At 41.6% G+C, this 24,030-nt stretch overlaps 1 protein-coding gene across 1 annotated transcript; it reads left to right on the forward strand.

The window, feature by feature from the left end:
- FRRS1L (ferric chelate reductase 1 like) lies at positions 1-19,234 on the forward strand. Its single transcript, XM_061201064.1, has 5 exons — positions 1-253; positions 11,534-11,618; positions 13,701-13,839; positions 16,839-17,085; positions 19,062-19,234. The coding sequence occupies exons 1-5, from the start codon at positions 16-18 to the stop codon at positions 19,232-19,234; spliced, it is 882 nt and encodes a 293-aa protein (XP_061057047.1). The 5' UTR covers positions 1-15.
- The last annotated feature ends 4,796 nt before the right edge of the window (positions 19,235-24,030 follow it).

The following is a 24,030-nucleotide window of genomic DNA, read 5'->3' on the forward strand; positions in this document are numbered from 1 at the left end:
GATCGGTGGATAGCGATGGCGCGGCCGCGCCGGCAGCGCCCGGGGGCCTGGGCGCCGCTGCTCTTGCTGCTGCTGGCCGGGCCCGTCGCCTGTGCCGCCAGCCCCGCGGACGACGGCGCGGGCGCCGGGGGCCGGGGGCCCCGGGGCCGCGCGCGGGGGGACTCGGGCTCCGACGAGGCGGGGCCGCGCCACGACTCCTCCTACGGCACCTTCGCGGGGGAGTTCTACGACCTACGCTACCTGTCCGAGGAGGGTGAGGCTGCGGGAGGAGGAGGGGCTGCGGGAGCGGAGACCCGGGACGGGGGCCGGAGGCGGCAGGAGCGGGGGCGGGAGCGGGGGCGGGCAATTGGTTAGGATGCGAATGGAGGCAGTGCCGGCACGGCCGAGGCCCGGACGGGGAGCGCGTGGCTCCCACTCCCCATCCGCCTGGACAAGTGGTCCCAAGAGCTGTCAGCTCCTTCCACCCGCTGCTGGCTTTACAGGTGGGGAGACTGAGGCCGGGAGAGGCAGGTGGTCAGCCAAGTCCTGCGAAGCTGCGGACAGGTGGGGCTGAGTCTAGGCTCCCCCAGTTGTCAGCATCTGGCCTCCACTCTCTGTCTCTGTCAGGGATTGGGGTAGGGGGTGGTAAGGGAGGAGACTGCCATCCGGCCTAGAGTGTGTGAGATAAGAGCAGCTGGTGGGAAATCCCAACTTAAAGAGAAATGTTGCCTTATTTCCTCCCTGTCTGTATGGACCTAAATTTGCAGTGACTAGTGTCCCAAGCGCAGCGTTCTGTTCGTGCTCACTGCTCTGCCCATGAGAGCTGGGTCACATCTTTCCCCACTTCCATCCCACTTCTTTACTGTTTTCCCACATGTCATGCGTCCCTAGTGTGAGCCACCATTGTTGGGGCCTGGTGGGCCCAGAGACAGGGGGTTTGTCCCTTAATGACCTCCCTGTAGAGGCAGTGTTTCAGTGAGCACAAAAGCCAAGCTGATTTTCTTCAGAAGGAATGGAAACTGGCCTCTTACTTCTGCAATTTGGAAAGTGATTTTCCTTTTCTTCTGCTAAGAGGAATATCCACGAATCAAGTTGGGCTTTGAAATGTTGTGTGTCCCAGCAGATGCTATGATGCTGGATATATCTGTTACTTAAGATTAGGTTTAGCTACCTACAACAAACAAACATTAATAGCTTAAATAAGATAGAAGTTCCTCTGTCACGTAAAGAAATCTAGAAGTAGGCAGTCTAAAACTGGTCATCGGAGACACTAATCCTCGTCTTCTGCTTCTTCACAACTCTTAGAATGTAACTTCATGGTCCAAAATGGCTGCTTCATCTCCAGCCATTACATTCACTTTCCAGACCGTGGGAAAGAGGAAGTGGGAAGAAGGTCACTGACTACTTTATAAGGAGATTGCTCAGAAGGCCCATGTAACAATTCTACTTACACTTCATTAGCCACAACCTAGTCATATGGTCACACATAGGGGCAGAGGAGGCTGGGAAATGTAGCCTTTATCTGGGAAGTAATCTGCCCGATTCAAAAGCTGGACTTATTGTATTATATGGAGAAATGGATTTGGGGAAATATATTAGTTGGGTAGATGCTTAACTGCTGAAACAGGGACCCCAACATACAGTGGCTTAAATAAGATAGTTTATTTTTCTCTCACTTGAGTCTGGCTGGTCTGGGCAGGTGGTCCAGCTCTGTTCCACAAGGTCATTCAGGGACCTAGATTCTTTCCCTGATGTTGTTCCCCCACCCTCTAAGGCTTTGTCCTCATCTGTGTGGAAGTCAGGTTGCTTGCACGTCTTTGTGCAAGCTTGAGGAAAGGAGAAAGAGAGGGAGTTCAGGACAAACAATTACCTTTTAGGCTGGTTGCACAAATCACTGCTACTCACATTCCCTTGGCAAGGACCTAATTATATGACCTAGCTGCAAGGGAGGCTGAAAAGTAGAGTCTTCTAGCTGGGCAGCCATGTGGCCAGGGAGAAGGAAAGAATGCAGGGGCAGAGTAGGGGAACAACAAGCAGAAGTAGAATCTGTCACTCTATAAAAGAATAAATAGTACAAAATCCATCTCTTTTTGAAAGCATGTAATACGTAGTTATTCTGTTCATAGTCAGCCTAGCACACAGCCAGGTGACTCAAAGGTGGCACATGAGAAATTATATTCTCATTGGGCACATGCATCTAACAAATGGAGAACAAGGTCAGATTCTATGTCAGTTTGTGTATATAGAGAGAATGAAGTTAGTTGTATAGTCCAGGCACTGTTATGAACATGGACATCAGGTGGGCTGCAGCCCAAAGGAAAGCTTTATAGAGTTGAACCAGGAAGTGTGAGAGACTTTGGTGAGACAAAAGGGGGAGGGCACTTAGGTGACCCTACAGGGGTAGCAGGGCCTGTGATATGTGTACAAATCTCTAGTTTGTCTGCTTGGCACTCTCACCCATTCTGCACATACAACCTGAAGCCTGGCTCTAACCCTCAAAAATCTGCAATGGTTCCAACTTACTCCCTGGATGAAGCTTCAACTCCTTTATCTGGAATTTTCTGTCTGACCCAACTTTCATTTACAACCATCTCTCACTCCTTCCTTTCCCTCACTCTGAGCTTTCACTGGCCATTCTACTCTTCTCTCTGATCCTTTCACTTATCTTCAAAGGCTGATCCTACAACCATCTGGTGGGTGCTAGTGGGGATGTTTGTGGGGTGAGCCTCCCAGGGGAAGCACGTCTACTAGATTACCCTGGGCCTAGGCTTTAGCCTTGTGGGTCCTGAGTAGAGACTTTCCCAAGATCCTTAGAAATAATCAATGACACTGCCTTAAAAGGGTACTGCCAGAGATGGAGAAGCAGAACCAGGAAATGTCCCAGAATGGTTTCCCACCCAGGAGACGAAGGAAAAAGGCATCAGGAAGAGTGTCCTATGCCATGGGGAGGCCCAGTGAAGACTTAAAATAGTTGATGGATTCAGGAAATGAGAGGTAATGGGTGGATTTTCCTGGGATGAATTCAGTGGAGAAGGAAGGAGGGAGCCCAGCTGATTTTGGAGGAAGTGGCAAATGAAGAGGTAGAAATAGTACCTTTAAACTATTCTGTCTATCAGTACAAGTGGGGTTGTCTTTTTCTAGTGATTGGGCTGTTTTCTCTATGCAGGGTACCCCCTTCTCAGGTTCAAAGTTGCCGACAAACTGAATTTTTAATGAAAAAGTAGCCCAGTAGTATGAAATCGGAAAAAGGGAATTAGAATAATGGGGGTGGGCATGGAGAATTCCCTGAAACTCTGGTTGAGCCCAGTGACCATTACCCACCTCATCCAGAGACCATTTCTCCAGTGTCCAGGTTGCCCAAGACCCCCAGGCCGCAGACTGAACACTGGCTGATTTGATGTTTCTCATCACCCCCTAACATGTTCATTTTTTTTCATTTAAATTCTATTTTGGTTTAATGATGCTAGTTTTCAGAATTCTTGGGGGTTCCCACTGTCTTAGCCTATACTCCTCATCCTGACCGTCCCAGCTCAATTGCTACCTCTTTCAGAGGGCTTCTCTGCTTTTCTCCTCCCATTCCCTGCCATTAGGCAAGATATTCTCCCAGAGTACATTGTCTAACTGTGCTGTGACCCTCTGTGCTCTCTATGGTTAACAGTTTGGATAGGTTCTTGGTGCTTGACTCCTGTCACTCATACCTCTTACCCTTGAGGTTCTCAAGCCAGAATCTGTATATTCAGAACAACAGTAGAATATAAAACAGATTACCACCTGATTATGGGCAAACCTCCTATTCTGCGGGTTCTCTGAAAACAATTGAGTTGGGTGTTGGCTTAGGGTTAAGTCCCAAGTGAAGCCTGCTGCTTCCTTTTCCTTGCTGCTAGGATTTACAGACCAGGTCTGAGGGGCAAGCCCTGAGACTCATCAGCCAGCCACTTGGATGTTGGTAGCTGGCTTGCCCTTGGGCCATACCCTACCTAGGAAGGAAAAAAGGAACACCATTCAAGGTTGCTTATCTTTAAGGCATAATTGTCTGACCACTTGTAAAACATGGCCCAGTCAATGAGTTTCTGGCCATTGAGTTCTGACCACAATTTTTCCCATCTAGGGAAAGAGCTAGTAAGGCAGTAGAGAGAAGAACAGAGCTTGGGGGGAAGGGCAGGAGTTCCTTCATCTGCCTATATTCTTCCTGCGTCTACTGTGTATTGTATGTGGATACATAACTCATCACCATACATATAAACATTTGGGATGCTTTTCCTCTTGTGGTGCATATATACGTACTGAGAATAAAAAGACCCCCCCCCCCACACACACACAGAGGCACATGCACACTTTTTTTTTTTCATTTATAGTATCTCTTCATTTGTACTTTGGTTTGAACAAAGATAGTATCACCTTGTTCAGTGACAAAGTAGAAATGGCATATATATATGTAGTTTTTGGGCGGGAGAATAAAACCAAAACAAATCACAGAAAAGGTAAATAATTTAAAGGTAAATAATCTACATCTAATTCATATCCATGACTCTAACCCAATAATAATAACACTAACTGAAGCTAACTTTTATTAAGTGCTTACTGTGTGCCAGCCACTGTCCTAAGTACCTTACCCATATTAACTTTAATCTTTATAGCAACACTCTGACTTAGATACTACTGCTATTCCCACTTTAGAGTTAAGGAAACTGACCCCCAGAAAGTTTAAATATTGTAGCTAAAGTCACACAGCTAGAAAGTAGCAGAGAACCGCGTGGCTTTGTTGTTGATTGACTTTATGGATAAGGTGGTGCGAGGTGTCCAGCATGTTTAGAAGACAGGGTCACTGTGGACCCGCTCTTCTAAACACATGTGCTAGGAAATGCAGTGGAACAGGCGGGATGGGGCATTTTTATGGGCAAAGTTGAAAAGAGGGGCTTGGAATTGATGGGGTAGTCAGTTGGGAACTGCAGGTTCCTGAGTGGTGGCGTGCCATGATGAAAGCTTTGCTAAACGGGCTCCACGTGGGTGGAATGTTCCATTTTACAAAGTCCCTTGACATTTTTGCTTCACTATATGGTTCTGATAAGCAGAAACAATTCAGGCAGTCCAGAAAAAGAAATAGGCTGATGCAGTAGCTCGCAGAGATTTGAACAGATAATTTCTGGTTAAAACTTCAAGGAATTAAGTACCAAATTAATACCTGAGGGCTGTGATCCAAGCAGTTAATTAGAAGCAATAAATAGCAAACCAGAAGCCATTACCCACCCAGTGGAGTATGGCGAAACAGGCTCAAGGGATTTCAAAAGAGGAACAGATAGTGGCTGCGAGTTAGACAAGAATGGAAACCACAAAAGCATGTTGAGAACCTGGAGAAATGAACCAAGAAAATAAGTGCCTCTTGAAGGGAGGAAAAAATGGCTTTCATCCTCCAAAACAGAACAGTTATTGGAGGGGTTTACAGGGCACATGTGAGAAGAAGGAAAGGGAAGGAGAAAAAAATGGTTTTTTTGCCTCAAACCAATATTATTTGGTCTTCGTCCAAAATTTTTTTTTAATTAATTAATTAATTTATTTTTTATTTTATGGCTGTGTTGGGTCTTCGTTTCTGTGTGAGGGCTTTCTCTAGTTGTGGCAAGCGGGGGCCACTCTTCATCACGGTGCGCGGGCCTCTCACTATCGCGGCCTCTCTTGTTGCGGACCACAGGCTCCAGATGCGCAGGCTCAGTAGTTGTGGCTCACGGGCCCAGTTGCTCCGCGGCATGTGGGATCTTCCCAGACCAGGGCTCGAACCTGTGTCCCCTGCATTGGCAGGCAGATTCTCAACCACTGCGCCACCAGGGAAGCCCATCCAAATTTTAATTTTCAATAAAGAGAAAGAAAGCACTAAAATGGAAAGTGGAGGGAAAGGAACAAACAAACAAAACCACCAAAAACCAGTAATAAAAAAGTGGGAGCAACAACATTCTAAATCAACTTATACTTCTATAGAAAAGAAAAGTGGGAGCACGGACAAAGCTAAGGGGAAAAGGAGAACCTGAATGGCTGGATGTCTGACGCATACGTCTCAGGACTAAGGAAGACGAGTGAGTGTACGAGAGATAGGAGGGGGTGGGGAGAGGTCAGTAAAGGTCTTCAAGTAGCGTTGTGACAAGATCTGATTTCTGTTTTAGAAACCTGGCGCTGGTGGAAGAATTAGAAGGGAAGTGGGGGAATCAGATAGGAGGTGGTGCAATAGCCAAGAGGCAGGCTCATGTTTCAGGGTGGGAATGAAAGGAATGGTGACGGAGGAAATGTTCCAGGTGGAGGAATCTAGGGTTTCAGGGTTGGGAGACTGGCGGTGGGTGGTGGGATTCTTCACTAAGATAGAAAACATAGGAGGAAGGGCATTTGGGAGGTGGAGGAGCTCAGTGTGGGACATCTGGAATTGTTTTGCTTGTGGAATGTCCAGGCAGAAACCCCTGGAGGCAGTTGTTTGTTGGGCTTAAACGTTGATATAAGAAAAGGAGAAGTGCCAAAGAATTGTGAAGTTAGAGAAAGAAAAACTCTAAGGAGAGTAGGAGGAAAGAAATAACGAAATAGCAGAATTTAATGAAATAGAAACCAAATATTCACTAAAGAGGATCAAAAAAGCCAGAAGTGATTCTTTGAAAATATGAATGAAGTAGATACATGTATTAGTCAGTGTTATCCAGAGAGACACAAGCAATAGGATGTGTATGTATATATAGATGAGAGACAGAGAGAGAGAAGTTTATTTTAAGGAGTTGGCTCACACAATTTTGGAGGTTGGCAAGTCCAGAATCTGCAGGGCGGGTTGGCAGGCTGGAGACCCAGGAGAGAGCCGATGTTATAGTTCAAGTCTGAAGGCCATCTGCCACAGAATTCACTCTTGCTTGGGGAAGGTCAGTCTTTTTGTTCTGTCCAGCTGGGGATGAGGCCCACCTACATTATGGAGGACAATCTGCTTTACTCAGAGTCCACTGATATAAAATGTTAAATGTTTATCTCATCCAAAACCACTCTCACAGAAACATCCAGAATAATGTTTGACCACATATCTGGGCACCTGGCCTAGCCAAGTTGACGCATAAAATTAACTCTCACAATAGGATTCTGGCAAGATTGATAAGGAGAAAAAGAGAGAAGACAAATAATATCAGGAATGAAAAAAGGGAGAAATAACCCTAGACATAGCAGAGATTAAAAAGCTAATGCATTACAACTCAATAATAAAAAGACAGCCTGCCCTATTAAAACATGGAGAAAGGCTCTAAATAGACATTTCTCCAAAGAAGATATACAAATAGCCAATAAGCACATGAAAAGATACTCAGCATCATTAGTCATTAAGGAAATGCAAATCAAAATCATAATGAGATACCACTTAACACCCACTAAGATGGCTATAATAAAAAAAAAAAAAAAAAGGACCTCCCCCCAACCCCCCCACAGTACATTGCTGGTAAGAATGTAAAACAGTGCGGCTACTTTGGAAAATAATTTGATAGTTCCTCACAAAGTTAAACGTAGAGTTAACATATGACACAGCAATTCTATTCCAAGAGAACTGAAAACATATGTTCACACAAAGACTTGTACACAGATGTTCATGGCAGCATTATTCATAATAGCCCCAAAGTAGAAACAACCCAAATGTCTGTCAGCCCCTGAATGGATAAAAAAATGTGGTATATCCATACAACGGAGTGTTCCATAAATCAAGAAATATCGTTAATTCTGTGTACCTAGGGTATTTAAAAATTAAAATTCTACAATCAAAATAATTTTCCAATAAAATTGTACAGTGCATGTGAAACAGATCCGATTGAATATCTTTATTCTCTAGGCTTCAAGATGATAACTGCTAATAAGATATGGTTTTTTACAAACATTTACATTGTATTGCTATTCAAGGATTAATACACTTAGTCTCTACCCATCAAGGTTCAGTCAGAAAGACAGAAACCAATTTTTTAAGCTTTTTAAAACAGGATAACCAGCCCAGGGAGCTGTCTGAAAAGGTATTGAGGGGACTGCAGAAGCAAAAAGGGAGCTCAGAGAAAGTCACTTTGGGAAGCGGCTGCCGGCCCTGGGGCTGAGGGAGCAGAGAGAAGGGCTTGAGGTTGTGAGAACCAAGAGCTCAGACAAGGGACCTCCCACTCCCACCCCCACCCCAGGGGTGCAGCCCATCCTCTGAGAATGGGCTGTCTGCCCAGCTGATGCTGGTTCCTTTGAAGAGGCTGGTCCTGGGAGTCTAGAAAAAAGCTGTAAACTCAAACTGGACTGCCAATGCAAGGATGAAGTAGAGTTGCTGAGGACTTGCATATTGGACAGCAATCAAACAGGAACAAATGGTCTTTCCCTCCTCCTGCCTCCCAACCTCCCTTTAATGTTTTCTTTTGGCAGAACCTAGCCAGCTGGCAAAGGAGAGATGTGGTTTGCAGAGTACTAGCCCATCCTACAGCTGGCTGTAAAGGCTGGGTTGTAGCTGAGATACAGGAGCTTAAATATTGGCATGTGGTCCAAACTTATTTTATTCCAAATAGTGAGATCATTTAATTTCAGGAAAAAAAATACATAATATTGCTTTGCTTATATTCTGATACCAACCCCAGTTGGTGTCTTGAAATTCAGTTCTGGCACTAATGACCCCACAGGTTAAAGGGCATGGTCCACAACAAGACTAGCCTCACTTCAGACCAACTGGCTACCAATCCAGGGGCCACTCACAACCCCCCTTGGGTTCTATAATTCACTAGAACGTCTCAAAGGATTCAGGAATGGGCTGTACACACAATAACAGTTTTAGTATCAAGGATACAGCTCAGGAACAGCCAATGAAGACACACACAGGGCAGAGTCTGGGGGGCTCATGAATGCAGTTTCCCTGTCCTGTCACACAGGGCAGAGTCTGGGGGGCTCATGAATGCAGTTTCCGTGTCCTGTCCTGGAAGGAGAGGATTGCTCTCCAGGGAATCATGACTTGTCACCGTCCCGGCATATCAGTGTGTTCACCACCAGGAAGCTGCACTGAGCTTCAGTGTCCAGTGTTTCTATTGGGGTTTCATTACCTAGGCATGGTTGATTTAATCATTAGCTACAGAATTGAACTCAATCTCCAGCCCCTCACCCCCTCCCTGGAGGCAGGGCTAGCTCAAAGCCCCAAACCTCTAATTGCGTGGTTCGTCTTTCTAGTGACCAGTCCCCATTCTGAGTCATCTTATCTCTTAGCATAAACTCAGGTGTGAACCCAAGGGGCTCAGGAATAAGAAAGACCCATTGGGAAATTCCAAGGATTTAGAGTCTCCCTCCCAAGAACGAGGGACAAAAACCAAATTCTTTATTACAAAACATCTTACAAGGACTTCCCTGGTGGCACAGTGGTTAAGAATCCGCCTGCCAGTGCAGGGGACATGGGTTTGAGCCCTGGTCCAGGAAGATCCCACATGCCACGGAGCAACTAAGCCCGTGCACCACAGCTACTGAGCTTGCGCTCTAGAGCCTGCGAGCCACAACTACTGAGCCCGTGTGCCTAGAGCCCATGCTCTGCAACGAGAAGCCACCGCAATGAGAAGCCTGCGCACCGCAACGAAGAGTAGCTCCCGCTTGCCACAACTAGAGAAAGCCTGCGTGCAACAACGAAGACCCAGTGCAGTGAAAAATAAATAAATAAATAAATAAATTTATATTTTAAAAAAACAAAACATCTTACAAAATGAGAAGAAAATGTGATATTATTAAATGATGCCCAAATTCATTTGACAACAAAAGTTCTCATTCCAAGATTTAGAAGCATATAAAATAGGAAATCAGTGCTAGAAAAGCCCCGAGAAGTAAGCCATTTACCAACATTAATAAACTAGTTCAATACATTTATAAGTGAGCTTTGTTCCAAAACTTGCTCTTATTTGGAGCTTAGAAACCCATTCTTCTTCTAGAGACGATCTTACCCAATGGTTAGTTTAAAAATTTAATAGTAATAATAATCCAATAGTAATAATTACTGGCATTTATTGAGCTGGAAATTTGCTATATGCTGATGTATTATTCTAGATGCTAGGAAGTAGGATGATGGAAGGAAATGGTGAACCTGAGTCAGAAGCAACATTACAAGAGATTGTCTTTTTCAGACACCTATAGAACCTTAAAAACATAAGTAGTCATTGCATTCCTGGATAAATACTCTGAGAAAAAATAGCCACAGCATTGTAGTGAGAAATAAGAGGAAGAACATATAGGATGATGCTTAACATAGTAGCATTGAACTCCGTAAATATTAAGAGAAAAACAAAAAACTCATCCAAGGTGGGACTCAGTCTATAGTACTTAAGTGGATTTACGACTTCGCATAAAATAAGCATGAAAATAGAAAAAGTAATGCATCTGGCCCAAGTACTTAAAGATGGTGAAAAGGTAGGGCTGTACTTTAGTATGTGATCAAGATCTAGGGTAGTAGAGATGAACTGTCCATAGAGCACAGATATGAACCAGGAAAATGTGGCCTGGTGACTTTTTTTTTTTATTGAAGTGTAGTTGATTTACAATGTCGTGCTAATCTCTGCTGTACAGCAAAGTGACTCAGTTATACACATATAGACATTCTTTTTTTAGATTCTTTTCCATTATGGTTTATCACAGGATATTGAATATAGTTTCCTGTGCTATACATTAGGACCTTCTTGTTTATCCATTCTAAATGTAATAGTTTGCATCTGCTGTTGGCTTTTTTTAAAAGTATAATTTAATGAAACAAAGTAAACAAAACCTCATTTAAAAAAATTATAAATCACAAAGAAAGGACTTCAGAATAGTGAGAAAAGAAAAACTAATACAATAATTTTTTTAAGTGTATTTGCACTGCCTAATATCTATGGGTGATTTTATTTATTCATTTGACAATCATTCAGTGTCCAGTGTCAAGCACTGTGCTGGGCAGAGACTACAGGATGAATCACATGGTGCAGGGAGTGAACAGCCTAGAAGAAAAATATTTGTGTCACAGACTGGAAGCATAATGCAGGCTTTCCTTTGATGTGTGGTTGAATGCATTATGATGTTAAGAAAGATGCATGAAATGATGTGTTTAAAGAATTAGTGAGATAAGAAAACGTTCTATACAGCTTAATGAAAAATGGAACTTCAGAGAAACAGAAAAATCCTATTATAACATATAGATATAAATGGAAAACCTCTGCTATCAAATATAGAAATGTTTCGTTTATTTTTTCTCTTAGAGCATGTGTATTGTATAAAACTGTGATTTTCACACTCTCAGGGGACAGTGGTGAGCCAGTGGGTACGATATTATGCCCTCTTTCAGTGCCTCAGGCTCCTTACCTGTAAATGAGGAAAAAGCCCTTTCTCAGTTAACACGTAAGGCTGGGTTCAAAGATGTGTGCCCCTACCTGCCCTGCATGAAAAGGGTGATTAGGCTTCAACAAAGCTCTTTTCTGAGGCCTTCACCATTTCTAGACGCGTGCGCTAGAGAATAGTCAACTTACTAAAAAGAAGCATTTCTCATTGGAAACGTTGTTCCTGGATTTTCTAACCATTATTTATTCTCACTGGCCAGGTTACCCTTTCCCTACTGCTCCTCCTGTGGATCCATTTGCCAAAATCAAAGTGGATGACTGTGGAAAAACTAAGGGATGCTTTAGGTTGGTAGATCTGCGAGTTGGATAACTTTAAAGCCAAGAATTTGATTTTACTTCTCAAGGTAGTATTTAAATTGCATGCAGTTCACTCTAACCAGGGACCTGTACCCCTCATAACTTCAGCAGGGATGCGGCTTGTTTCTGATGGCCACCCCAGGTTTCAGTCTTCCAAGCCTTGAGCTGTAGCATGCCTGTTGGCCCTAGAACGTTCTTCTCTAGTTCTTCATTTATGACTGTACGCCATTGGCTCAGGTGTCTAGCCAGTTGGCTATATGAAAAAGAATCACATAACACAGAATATGTCTCTGCTTATTCAGCAGGGGTGTGGATGGGACAGGCAATAATAGATGTGCCTAAGACCCAGTTCCTTTTCAAATCAATAGTCATGACTTATGGGTAGCTGTATGATACTAACTAGTTATTACGCATTGATTATCGTGTCTAGCTAGTTGTCTCAGATCTAGTGAATTCCTGCCTGATTATTAGTAGTATTCTGTCAAGACATGATGGGCTGGAGCTAGAAAACAGTAGTGTAGACAGTGGGCCTCCCGTCTAGACAGCTGTGCTTTGTTGGGAAAGCCTCCTTTTCTTTGAATCCTTTATTTCCTAAAGCAAATTGTCCTTGAGTAAAGATTTTGATGGCCACTGCACTGAATGTTTTGATTTTTTTTTTTTTGGTTCAGTGCTCAAGGAGAAACAATTGAACATGGGGGTTTTGAGTTTTCTTTGGATTGCAAGTGTATTTCTAAGGAATTTTTAAAAATCCGGTGATACTATTATTGGCGAAGATAGCCAGCAAAGAATAATTCTGGTGATTAGGGGATATTTTTGAGACGGGAAGGCATTTTAGTGCCCTGCTGGCTTCAGGGAGACTTGCTTTCTGGCCCATTCACCCCTCTTTTAGCTTTCCTCACCCTTTTCAGGTTTTTCAGCCCAGTTCCTGTGGTCTTGAGCTTACACCTCCTGCCAGCTTCTCAGGGTATCTGTCAGCAGAGCTGCATGTTCCTTGTCTCCCTCCTCCGTCAATACTTGGCAGCCTTGCATCCTGTACTTTTAGATACCTTCCATCTGAGCTTAGATTATCCCACCCATTGCTACAATTTTCTGGCGTTTCTGAAAACGGTGTAAAGCAGTGTTCCTAAAACTAGGGCTTGCTGATCCTTAAAGGATCCACACGTCCTCTGGAAGAAAATTTAAATTCATGTTTTCATTTCAGTGATGCTCCTTAAACAGATTAACAAACGCATAATCTGGTTATCTGGATAACCACCTTACAGTGCTCTATACTTTAGTGTCTGAATTGTATTAGCACCAAGTAGCCCGATAGAGCAAAAGCAAATTTTATGAATAAATGATGCATTCGCGCCCAGTGAATACCAGATGAGGCATTTGTTTGGTGCCTTGTATGTATAAGTGTTGTGGAGCAGTTCAAATAGATAAAAGTGGAGGGGAGTGGAGTCATGTCTAGTAGTAAGAACATGCTCAAAATAAAGACCCTGCAGAGTCCAGTCAGACACACTACATGCAGGTAAGCAGAAAGTCGCTTTCAGTGAAATGACGTCATTTATCACGTGAATGCTATGAATTTAAAAGTTCCTGGTTTTGTAGTTTAATCTGTATTTAATTTGCCCATTTTTGTTAGTTTACTTTTGTAGTTTAATTGAAAATTTGTAAGTGAAAAGAACTGGTAATTTAAATTATTTAAATTATTAACTCAGAGAATTTTTTTTCTCTAAAAGGGATGCAGAAATAATTCAGTAATAATTAATATTTGAGAAACTCTAATAACAGGGTTCTAGAGAACCCTGGCTAGGCCTGGAGGCCCAGGTTCAGTCCTGTTGCAGCTTGATTCACTCGGTAAGTTCCTTCCCATCTCTGGACCTCAGTTTGCAGGTAGATAAAGCGGAGCGGTTCATCTCCATGGTCTCTCCTGAGTGAAACTGGGGTTTTGAGATCCCAGGTAGCAAAGATCTAATTTATTTATTAATATTGCTTAGCGTCCTGCCTGACATGCAGATGTTCTGTTAATGTATTTTGAGTAAGTGGCTGAGGAAGCAGTAATATCTGTTTTGATATATCCTATAGATATGGCAAACCGGGCTGTAATGCAGAGACCTGTGACTACTTCCTCAGCTACCGGATGATAGGGGCTGATGTGGAATTTGAGCTGAGTGCAGACACAGATGGTTGGGTAGCAGTTGGATTCTCTTCAGACAAGAAAATGGTAAGACACAAAGCATGATAGAAGCTAATTTTTCTCTTTAGTTTGCCGTGCTACTTTAGACTTTAGAGAATGAGCACGGTTGTGTTTCCCTAAGTTATGATGCGACTTTTAAATGGGAGAAGCCAATTTCTGGCATTTAATTTTCTTTTTCAAAGTAAAGCAAGTAAATTGATCAAATCCTTATAACAATTATACTAGTTACAGCTCTCTGATTACAAGTTAAAAAAAAATTCAAGCTAGCTTAAACAGAGATGGAAGGGTTGGTTATGAGAATACAAGGTGTCTCGTGGTACCTGTATTCATTAGTTATTTCCACAGTACTGCTGCAAGAGAGCCCCCAAAACTACAGGGCTGATAACAGGAAGCATTTATTTCTTGCTCACATGTGTGTGGATTGGCTGGGACTCAGCTGGGCTTGGCTCCAGGCCATGGCTTAGATTCAGGTATTCTCTAATCATTCTGGAACCAGTAGCTACTCAGGCGTGTTTTTCTCATGGCAGAGGCAGAAGCACAAGAGCCATCCAAGCTTATTTCAAACCTGTGTTCACATCACATCTGCTGATAATATTCCATTGCCTGAAGTAATTCACACAGCCAAGCCCAGAATGAAGGGGCAGGGAAATAAACTCCCTCTAGCAAGAAGCCTTGTGAAGGTGTATGTACATAATATAACAACAGGGGAGTGAAGAATTGTGTGCAACGATTCAGTCTTCCACAGTATGCATGGGCAAGAACACATCTGGTCCTCAGAAAAGACTGAGCGGGAACAGGCAGGAACCTAGGTAGCTGACCATCCCTTACCTCTGCTTCTGTCTATGCCTCTGCTGCATCCTCTTTCCTCTGGAGCATCATCATTTGCCATTCACTGTGCCAAGGTCCTTCCCAAATAGCCAGACTTTCTTAGGCCCTTGAACCTTTGCGTATGCTGCTGCTTTTTCTACAAGACGCTTCTTCTCTTCACATGGTCTGTTTTGAGGTTCTTCCAATGAGAGGAGGGCAGCTCAGACCAGGGTTACGGCAGCAGGCGTGGTGGGAAGGGCTCAGATTTCAGATATGTTTTGAAGGTAACACTGACAGTCTTTGCTGGTGGATTGGACATAGGTTGTATGTGGGCGGTAAGAAGAGACTGGGGGATCAGGCTAAGCAATCAGAGCTCCAGTGAGTTTGTTCTTGGAGAGTCACTAGAAGAATGCACTTCTCAGTCCAGGCTGTAAGACAGTGGGTCCACCTGGTAAGATGGCATGGATACTAATTTATATCACTTATCTCCTACTTTAGGGTCAATAGGAGAAACAGTGGGTGTGTGCCATCCCAGAAGCTGGCTTGCAGTGCAATTGACCATTTCTTGTCCTGGAATGCATTTGCACTCATGATGCAGCTGTTAAGATTAGGGGGCTCAGAGGAGGGAGGTCGAGTGAGGAGCATTCAGATTTTATGTTTGACAGTTTGCTATCTAGAGGCCTTTAAAGTATAGGTCTCAAAAAAAATAAAATATAGGTCTCTCTTTTCTTCTCCTATTACTCCAAGAAGCACAGATTTAAAATTTTTCAAAACCTGATGCACAGGAAAAGCAAAATGGAACCCCTTTTTAATAACCTTTAACTTTTTTTGAAATGATGCATTACTGTTTTCTTCGTTAGATTTTATTTTTTAGAGCAGTTTTAGGTTCACAGCAAAATTGAATAGAGGGTACAGAAGATTTCCATATACCACCCCCAACACATACACGCAGAGCCTCCTCCATTATCAGCATCCCTCACAGAAGAGTACATTTGTTATAACTGATGAACACCTATAACTTTTTTGGTTTGTTTTTTACGAAAATGTTAAACCTACAGACAAGCCGCAAGGATAGGACCACAAACTCCTGTATATATGTTTCACCCAGATTCACCAAATGGTAACTTTTTTAATTGTGGCAAAACGTACATAACCTAAAATTTACCGTTTTAAAGTATTCAATTCAGTGGCATCAGTTACATTCATGGTGTGGAACTGTCACCACTATCACTTTTTCACAAACAATAACATTTGCCACATAGGCTTTATGTCTCTTTACTGCTGCTGCTACTACAACAACTCTGACTGCTGCTACTACTTTTATTATTTTCTGGAAACTTTGGAGGTTAAATTGAAGATATCATGACCCTTTAACCCTAAATATTTAAGTGGGTATCTCCTAAGATCAAAGACATTCTTTTTCATTATATAGTTTATTAAATTCAGGAAGTTTAACTTAGACACAATAGTATTATCAAATATAGTTGTCCATTTTCAAATTTGCCCTTTGTCCCAATACTGCCATTTACAAAAATTTTTATTTTATGACTCAGGAGTCTGTCTAGGAACACCATTAGCTGTCATGTATCTTTAGTCTTACTTATTTTGAAATAGTTTCTTATCTTCTCTTTTTTCTTTTCTTTTTGGTCTTTCATGACATTGACCCTTTTGAAGGTTACAGGCCAGTTTTTTGGTAGAATGACCTTCCATTCAGGTTTGTCTGATTGTATGCTTATGATTAGGTTAGTGTCTGTGTTTTCGGCAGGACTGCTGGAGAGCTGGTGATGTATTCTTCTCTAAATGGCTCATTAGGAGGCACTCGATGTCAGCTACGGTGATACAAACTCTGGTCACTTGGTTAAAGATTTTTTTTAAAGATTTTTTTTGATGTGGATCATTTTTAAATTCTTTATTGAATTTGTTATAATATTGCTTCTATTTTATGTTTTGGTTTTTTGGCCGCAAGGCATGTGGGATCTTAGCTCCCTGACCAGGGATTGAACCTGCACTCCCTGCACTGGAAGGTGAAGTCTTAACCACTGGACCGCCAGGGAAGTCCCTGGTTAAAGATTTTTAATGGCTTTTAGAACAATTTTGGGGGGTGGGACTTCCAATTACAGAGTTAATGGATCGTATATTTCGGAGTGCAATTTCTTTCTAGCAGAAAAGTTTGCCAAAGACACACCTTTGACTTTTTTCTCCATCATCTTTCATGTTAGGGTGGTGACGATGTCATGGCCTGCGTCCACGACGACAATGGCAGGGTGCGCGTACAGCACTTCTATAACGTAGGCCAGTGGGCAAAGGAGATTCAGAGAAATCCTGCCAGAGATGAAGAAGGAGTTTTTGAGAATAATCGGGTCACCTGCAGATTTAAACGGCCTGTGAACGTTCCCAGAGATGAAACGATTGTTGATCTGCATTTAAGTTGGTATTATCTGTTTGCTTGGGGTCCAGCCATTCAGGGTAAGCTTACATTTTGGTATCTGAATTAAACATCAGACACTGCTGTGATTGTAGTCCTTATTTACTGGGCGAGAGAGTGATAAGCACTTGCCTAACATAAGAGAGAAAGGCGACAGGAATGTTCTGCCTTCAGAATGCTATAATGGACTTATACACATGAACACAGAAATGGACAAGTTATACACATGCATAGTTAGAGCAAGATATACAGGATAGTATATGATGAGCTCTGTGCTTAATGAAACAGATCATATGTCTGCTGTATATGGTATGTGGACTCTAATTCTCACAATGGTCTCATTTACTCCTCACCACGTCCTCCAGAATTGTAGGAATTATCATCATTTTAGAGAGATTAAGGAACTTGCTCAAGGCTATATAGCTAATTAATGGAAGAACTGAAATTCAAACCTAGATCTGTCTGACTTCAAAATCAGGGAGTACTCTTAACTCCTATGCTCTAAATAGAAAAATACTGAACAGGAAAGGGCCTCTGGCGACTTCTCTAGAGATTGACACTCACTTTATGACTATTCTGGTGGTCATAAATCTACCAAATTATCCTACTGTTTAGCCCATTACTCCTCAAATTTTAATGTGGATGGGGATTGCCTGGCTATATTGTTAAAATGCAGTTTTCAGTAGGTCTAGGGTGGGGCCTGAGATTCTGCGTTTCTAACAAGTTGGTCCACTGATGACCTCACTCTGGGCGGCAAGGCTCTTCAGCATTTCCCCAACAGTGACCCAAGGATATCATGAGGCCTTTGAGAGGCTGCTAGAATCAAGTTACACTGTGTCTACAGCATTCCTCCTGGTTCATCAGCCTGATGGCCTGACCAAGGATGGAAGTGAGCTGTTCTCAATCCCTGTATGAGAACTCATTCTGGGAATTGCATCTTTCTCATCAACTATCCGTTGCCTAATCTGATCTTTTTTTCCTCTTCAAATTGTTCCCATTGATCGATTGGAGATTTTATACCCTTTTTTTTTTGCCTGTTTCTAGTTGGGAAAACATATGGATGCCTCCAGATTTGTGACACCTTTTCCATTTGCTTATTTCCCAGGTTACCGACAGTGGACCTACAATTATACCTTTGAGTACTTTCAATGCCCTGGGAAATAAACTATGTCTTAGGCTGGAGAAGTGAACTCATTTTAAATGATGGGATTTGGAATCTAAAACTCTGGGTTTGAGTTTGGTTCTGCCTCTTAGTAGCTGTATCTAGCCTTTCCCTCAAGAAAGGTATGAATTGGAGGTACATAGTTAAGCCTGGGAATTCATGTAGGTGACCAATGATTGAGGTTAGGGAGGAGAGGTGAATGGGACCAGTTGAGAGAAAAACTCTTGCCAGCCGGAGGAGTTTGGTTTGTGTTAACAGGAGCCAGCACGGACACTGCAGCAGGGGCTTGACATGTCCAGTTGGACACAGCTTCTCTAGCAAATCGTACCTTAAAAAACCCTCATTCTGAGCCCTATTTCCAAGGAGATCTTTGCTCTAAATTTCATATGCCTTAGTCTCCTAAATTTCATATGGGTTAATCCAAAGGTCAAGCCCTTCCTATCAATTTCAGCTTATTAAGCAGCCTTTGCATACAGCCTTTCCCCTCTTTCCTATTCTAACCAGGTCAAAAATGTTTCCCATCCAAAGACTTGTTTGGTATCTTAATCCTCTTACTTTCTGTACCATTCCACACCACTCTGCCAAACAGACATGCAGACATACAGACACACAGCACACCACACCCTCTCTGGTCTGGCCTGGGCAGGCTACCACTTTATATCCCATAGACTTCCATCTGCAAGGGAGTCCATGTGGTCAGGAGTGGTTAATGAGCCATACATAAAAAATATATTTGGAAAAAAAAATAGTAGCTCTTGTTCTTTGAAGTTTAGTTTTTCTGTGGTTTGCATGTATCATTTTAAATCTGTACTTTTTTCTATTGCCCCTTCCTTTTTATTTCTTTCCTCTTTAAAGGCTCCATCACCCGACATGATATAGACTCACCACCGACTTCAGAGCGTGTTGTCAGTATTTACAAGTATGAGGACATTTTTATGCCATCAGCTGCCTATCAGACCTTCTCCTCTCCATTCTGTCTGCTTCTCATTGTTGCCCTGACCTTCTACTTATTGATGGGAACCCCTTAACCACAGCTGCAAAGCCAACAGATTCAATGCGTTATTAGAAAGTCTTTAGTATATTTTTAAAAAATATGCAGTATAATTTTAGCTTCTATTATGTACACACACAAAAAGACTTACATGATTCAGCTTTCTGGAAGAAAGAGCAAGTTTCTTTTCTAAGCGAAGAGGATTGTTTAATAATGACCCCATACTTTGGGAAAGCACTTAAAACTTTTCTAAGCACTCACTTTCAAATATGTTTTCTTATTTGAGCTTCCCAACATCTCTGAGTTGGCTTGATGAACATTATTATTGCCATCGTACTGAATGGGATTTGAGACCCAGGAAGGCTCCCTTTTTATGACTCTCGTGCCATGTAGCCTTGGCTACTTGGTCAGATAACACATAGCAAGGTAGAGAAAGCTAGGCATAGAAACCATGTCTCTAAACAACCTTTACTCTTCCAACTACAGCTCAAGAGAGTTACTTGGAGTAATACTAAGGAGAACTTCACTGGATGGCCCAAGTTCACAGTCAGCCTTTTAGGCAGAAGAACTTTCAAATTTTCATAAAGCATGAAGGCATTTGGATACTTACACAGCTAATGAGGAGAATGAAGGAGATAATAGTGATATGAAAATGGTTCATATTTATTTGAAGTGTCTTCTGGATTAGTAAGTAGCTAAAAGAACACATTTTTTTTTGCTGCTTGGAAAGGTTAGAAATGGAACTGTGAGTGTTCCTGAAGATGTAAAATTATATTAATGATAAAAAAAAATATGGGCATTCTTAGAAGTTAGAATTTGGACTCTACTACCACTGTATTTAATAAATTAAGGTGTTTATTTGTGGTTACAGCTAATTCTGTTGTCAGTCACCATATATTGAGTATGATTAAATGTGTATTGTAATAGATAAATCATCTTGAATATTCAAGGCATTTTGATAATAAATTAACATTTTTGGAGATTGTGGAGATTTGGAGTAGAAACATTTTAAAGATGACATTTTTTTTTTAATTAGCAAATGCGAAATGACCCATCAAGTGAATTTACTTAGAGTATCCATTCAAATGTTCAGACTTGTAAATTGGATTGGCAGTCAGCATAATTTATAATAATGTCTTGACTTAATGCATTTTCTTTTTTCAAAGGAACCCAAATGTTCCTTTATTCCAACTGACTGAGTTAACAGCCCATTTAGAGGAAAAGAGTCTCTGGGTATAATTATGCTGCTGAGACATTTCCACTGTAGAGTTCTGGAGTCTTCTGGCTCCCCTGCAACTCCCCACCCCTTTGCTTTAAAGTTGGCTCCAACTTTGTGGTTTTTGTGATTAACAACACTGGAGACTGTGATTTCTAATGCCATCCTTGGAATCCATGTCAGAAGTGAAAGGCCACCTCTCCTATGGGGGAAGCTTTCACATTCTTCTGACACTGAACAAAAATAAGGAAAACATCCAGATTCTGTGACATTTACTGCGTGCATCCAAGGGATGTAGGAGAAACAATCCTCATTGCAGGTGGACAGAGGTGAAATGACATCAAGCGAGTGATGGATTCAAACTCAAGTCATCGGATTCAAGTCCCTGGCTCCACCTGACTCATAACCAAGCCCTCCAGCCTTGGCTGAGGATGGCCTGTGCATCACCTTCTAAGGTACAGTGGTTGTGTAGCAGTGAGGACACTGAGTATGCAGGCACCCACGTTGTAAATAAGAAAGCAAATATTTTTATATTTCACCCTCTCATGTGTATAATATTTCCGCCATAAATAGGTTAAAACTAAATCGAGACTTGAGCAAGTCTCTGTAGCAGGCAGGGAAGGAATAAATTAAGGGATTTTCCTTCTGCTTACATTTCAAGTCAAGCTAATTGTTTCATGAATTGTTTTTCCTTGGATTACCAGTTTTGCATATTTGTGCTTAGAACTTTCAACGATTTCTCATTTCCATTAGTGTGAAATGCAAACCACTTTGTTTACCTCCAATATCATCTTTTGTCACCACTCCTCACCTTGCTCTGTCCCAGCAAGACTGACTTGCTCTCAGTTCTTCAGACCTGCTTTCTCACCTCTCATGACGTTCCCTGTGCCCAAACATTCTCCACTTCCTGGGCTTGCTGAACTCCTATGCACCTGTCAGGTCACAGAGTAAGTATTTCTTCCTCCAGACCCCTGGACTAAGTATCAGTAGGTTCAGGTCCCTGCCAAATGCTCCCAGAGCACACTTGGCTTCCCCATTATTTTACTCATCACACTCTCCTGTAATTGCTGGCTCGTCCTCCCTGCTAACTCCGTAATGCAAGGACCATTTCCTGTTACTCATCCTTATAACAGACACGACTGCATAGTAGGTACCCAGCAAACATTTGTTGAATGAATAAATAAACAAAACTCTACTCCCATGGCAAGTTTGGTCCAGAAAGCTTGTATTCCATATACATTGCTAGACTGGCCAACATTTTTATATTCTTCGACCTGTGATCACTCCTTTAGCAAACACTGAACTTTTGTCTCTTGAAACATAAATCAAAAGATCTTTCGTAACAATGCTGTTTTGCCCTGTAAAACAGAGTTGACATTTTTAACAATAATCATTGTTCAGAAATGGGAATTCAACAGACCAGGGATGCAGAACAGCATTTAACCGTCATCCCAGAGAATCATCAATTTATAGACATACTGAAGTTAAAACTCTGTAGACTCCAATTTTATTCGTTCTTACATAATGTAGGAGAATCAACTTCTATTTTATCTCTGTATTCCATTTTCTAACATAGTACTTGTTACAGGGGAGAAACCCAACCAGTGTGTTTTTGTAAATGCCTAAGTAGAATAATAATGTCTGCTAAATGTATTTAGTGCTTTTCTTAGCACTTTACAAGGATTAACTCATTTAATCCTCACAACAACCATAGGAAGTAGATTCTATTATTAGTCCAATTTTACAGGTGAAGAAACTGAGGCTAGGCATTTGGCATAAATTACCAGTGTTGGCAAGGACTTTAGACGCCATTTTATCCAATGCACTTATTTTAAAGAGGGGCAGCTGAGACCTAGGGAGGTAATGTGATTTCCATCATGCACATTCATTAAAACTTTTATTAAATGGAACCCACTATCCACACTCAAATTAGCCAAGTGCTTTTTTTTCCCCTTTAGCAATTTACAATGAATAGAAGGACTTTTTATAGTTATATTTGGGGAAAGGGGTACATTTTGCTTTCTATCAGCTTTTTCTCTTAAAAACATTTTGATTCTTTATTTTACCAGTCATTTTAGTGTGTTTAGTAGTTTTAAAAAATAATACGCAGATTGGACAAGACTAGAATGTATTTGTCTTAGTTAATTTTTAAAAGTGACTTACCTAAAACCCAGGTCTTCTAACTTGGAGTCCAATGCCCTTTTCTTGCTCCACTGTAGTCTCAAAGATGAATTTGCAAACATGATTTCAGACAAAATGCAGGAGCCATATTTAATTATCTTAAGTTGGCTTTTGTCATCAAGGAAATCGGAAAGTTTGGACAACTCAGGGATGGATTTCCATCCCACATATTTTTTTACTACTATTTCTGTAATTAAGTTTACAGTCTATATTCAGGATTTTGTGCTTAAGAGGTATTACTACTGAGGTTGTGTATTATTCTTAGTTCTAGCCTATGGGTCAGCAAAGTTTTTCTGTAAAGGTCCGGATGATAAATTATTTAGGCTTTGCAGTCTCTTAGCTGTTCAACTCTGTTGCAGACAATACGTAAACCAATGAGCATGGCTGTGGACATAAATTTGAATTTTAAATAACTTTTACATGTCACAAATATTCTTCTTTAGATTAAAAAAACTTTTTAAATGTAAAAACCATTCTTAGCTTGCAGACCATACAGAAACAGGCAGCAGGTTGGGTTTGGCCTGTGGACTGTAGTTTTCCTACCCTTGCTCTCAGCTAAGAGGCGCGCCCAGGTGTCATGATCAATTGTATAGGACACTGCAAGTAATGTATTATAATGTTTTACTGGTTAATTGTAAAAATATCGACATTAGTAATTTGTTTGTAAAATAAATTATAGTTGATGGATTGTTATCTTGATAATGCATTCCCATTAGAATTTGCATTCTAATATGTTTTCCAGAGTTGATGTGAAAGAGGTGTCAGTAAAGTCAGAGCTGGGTAAGCAGCAGTTTTATTTTATCTAAGCTGTGCCAAGTGAACGACTTTCACTGTGCAGTTGCTCTTCATGGTGTGGATTACAGTTGATCCTTAAACATCGCATGGGGTTAGGGGCACTGACCCTCTAGGCAGTGGAAAATCCACCTATAATTTATAGTAAGCCCTCCATAATATGTGGTTCCCATGTCCACGGTTCCTCCTATCCATGGTCACATGGTCCAAGGATGCAACCAACCTTACTATGTGTAGCACTGTAGTATTTACTATTGAAAAAAATCCATGTATAAGTGGACCTGCACAGTTCAAACTTACGTTGTTCAAGGGTCAACTGTACAATGTTCAGACTAGTTTATTTTCCTCTAGACAATTTTTAAGTATTACCTAAATCTGTTACATCCATGGGATGGGAGTGTTTTACTCATGTGACTATGGCATCACCTTGTGTATCATAATGGAAACATGTTTGAGAACCACTGCAATAGGTCAAATGCTGAGATGTGAATACTTTGCTGTATATAACTGTATTGTTCTCTAAACAGAATTGGTTATGTTTAGTGAACAGTTTGATTATTCTCAGTGTGTTTGTATATATATTTGTACATACTTGATGAGGTCTGTATGTGTTCATATATAAATGCCTATATATACACATACCA

The sequence above is a fragment of the Eubalaena glacialis genome, chromosome 9, assembly GCF_028564815.1.
Source record: "Eubalaena glacialis isolate mEubGla1 chromosome 9, mEubGla1.1.hap2.+ XY, whole genome shotgun sequence".
NCBI classification, from domain to species: Eukaryota; Metazoa; Chordata; class Mammalia; order Artiodactyla; family Balaenidae; genus Eubalaena; species Eubalaena glacialis.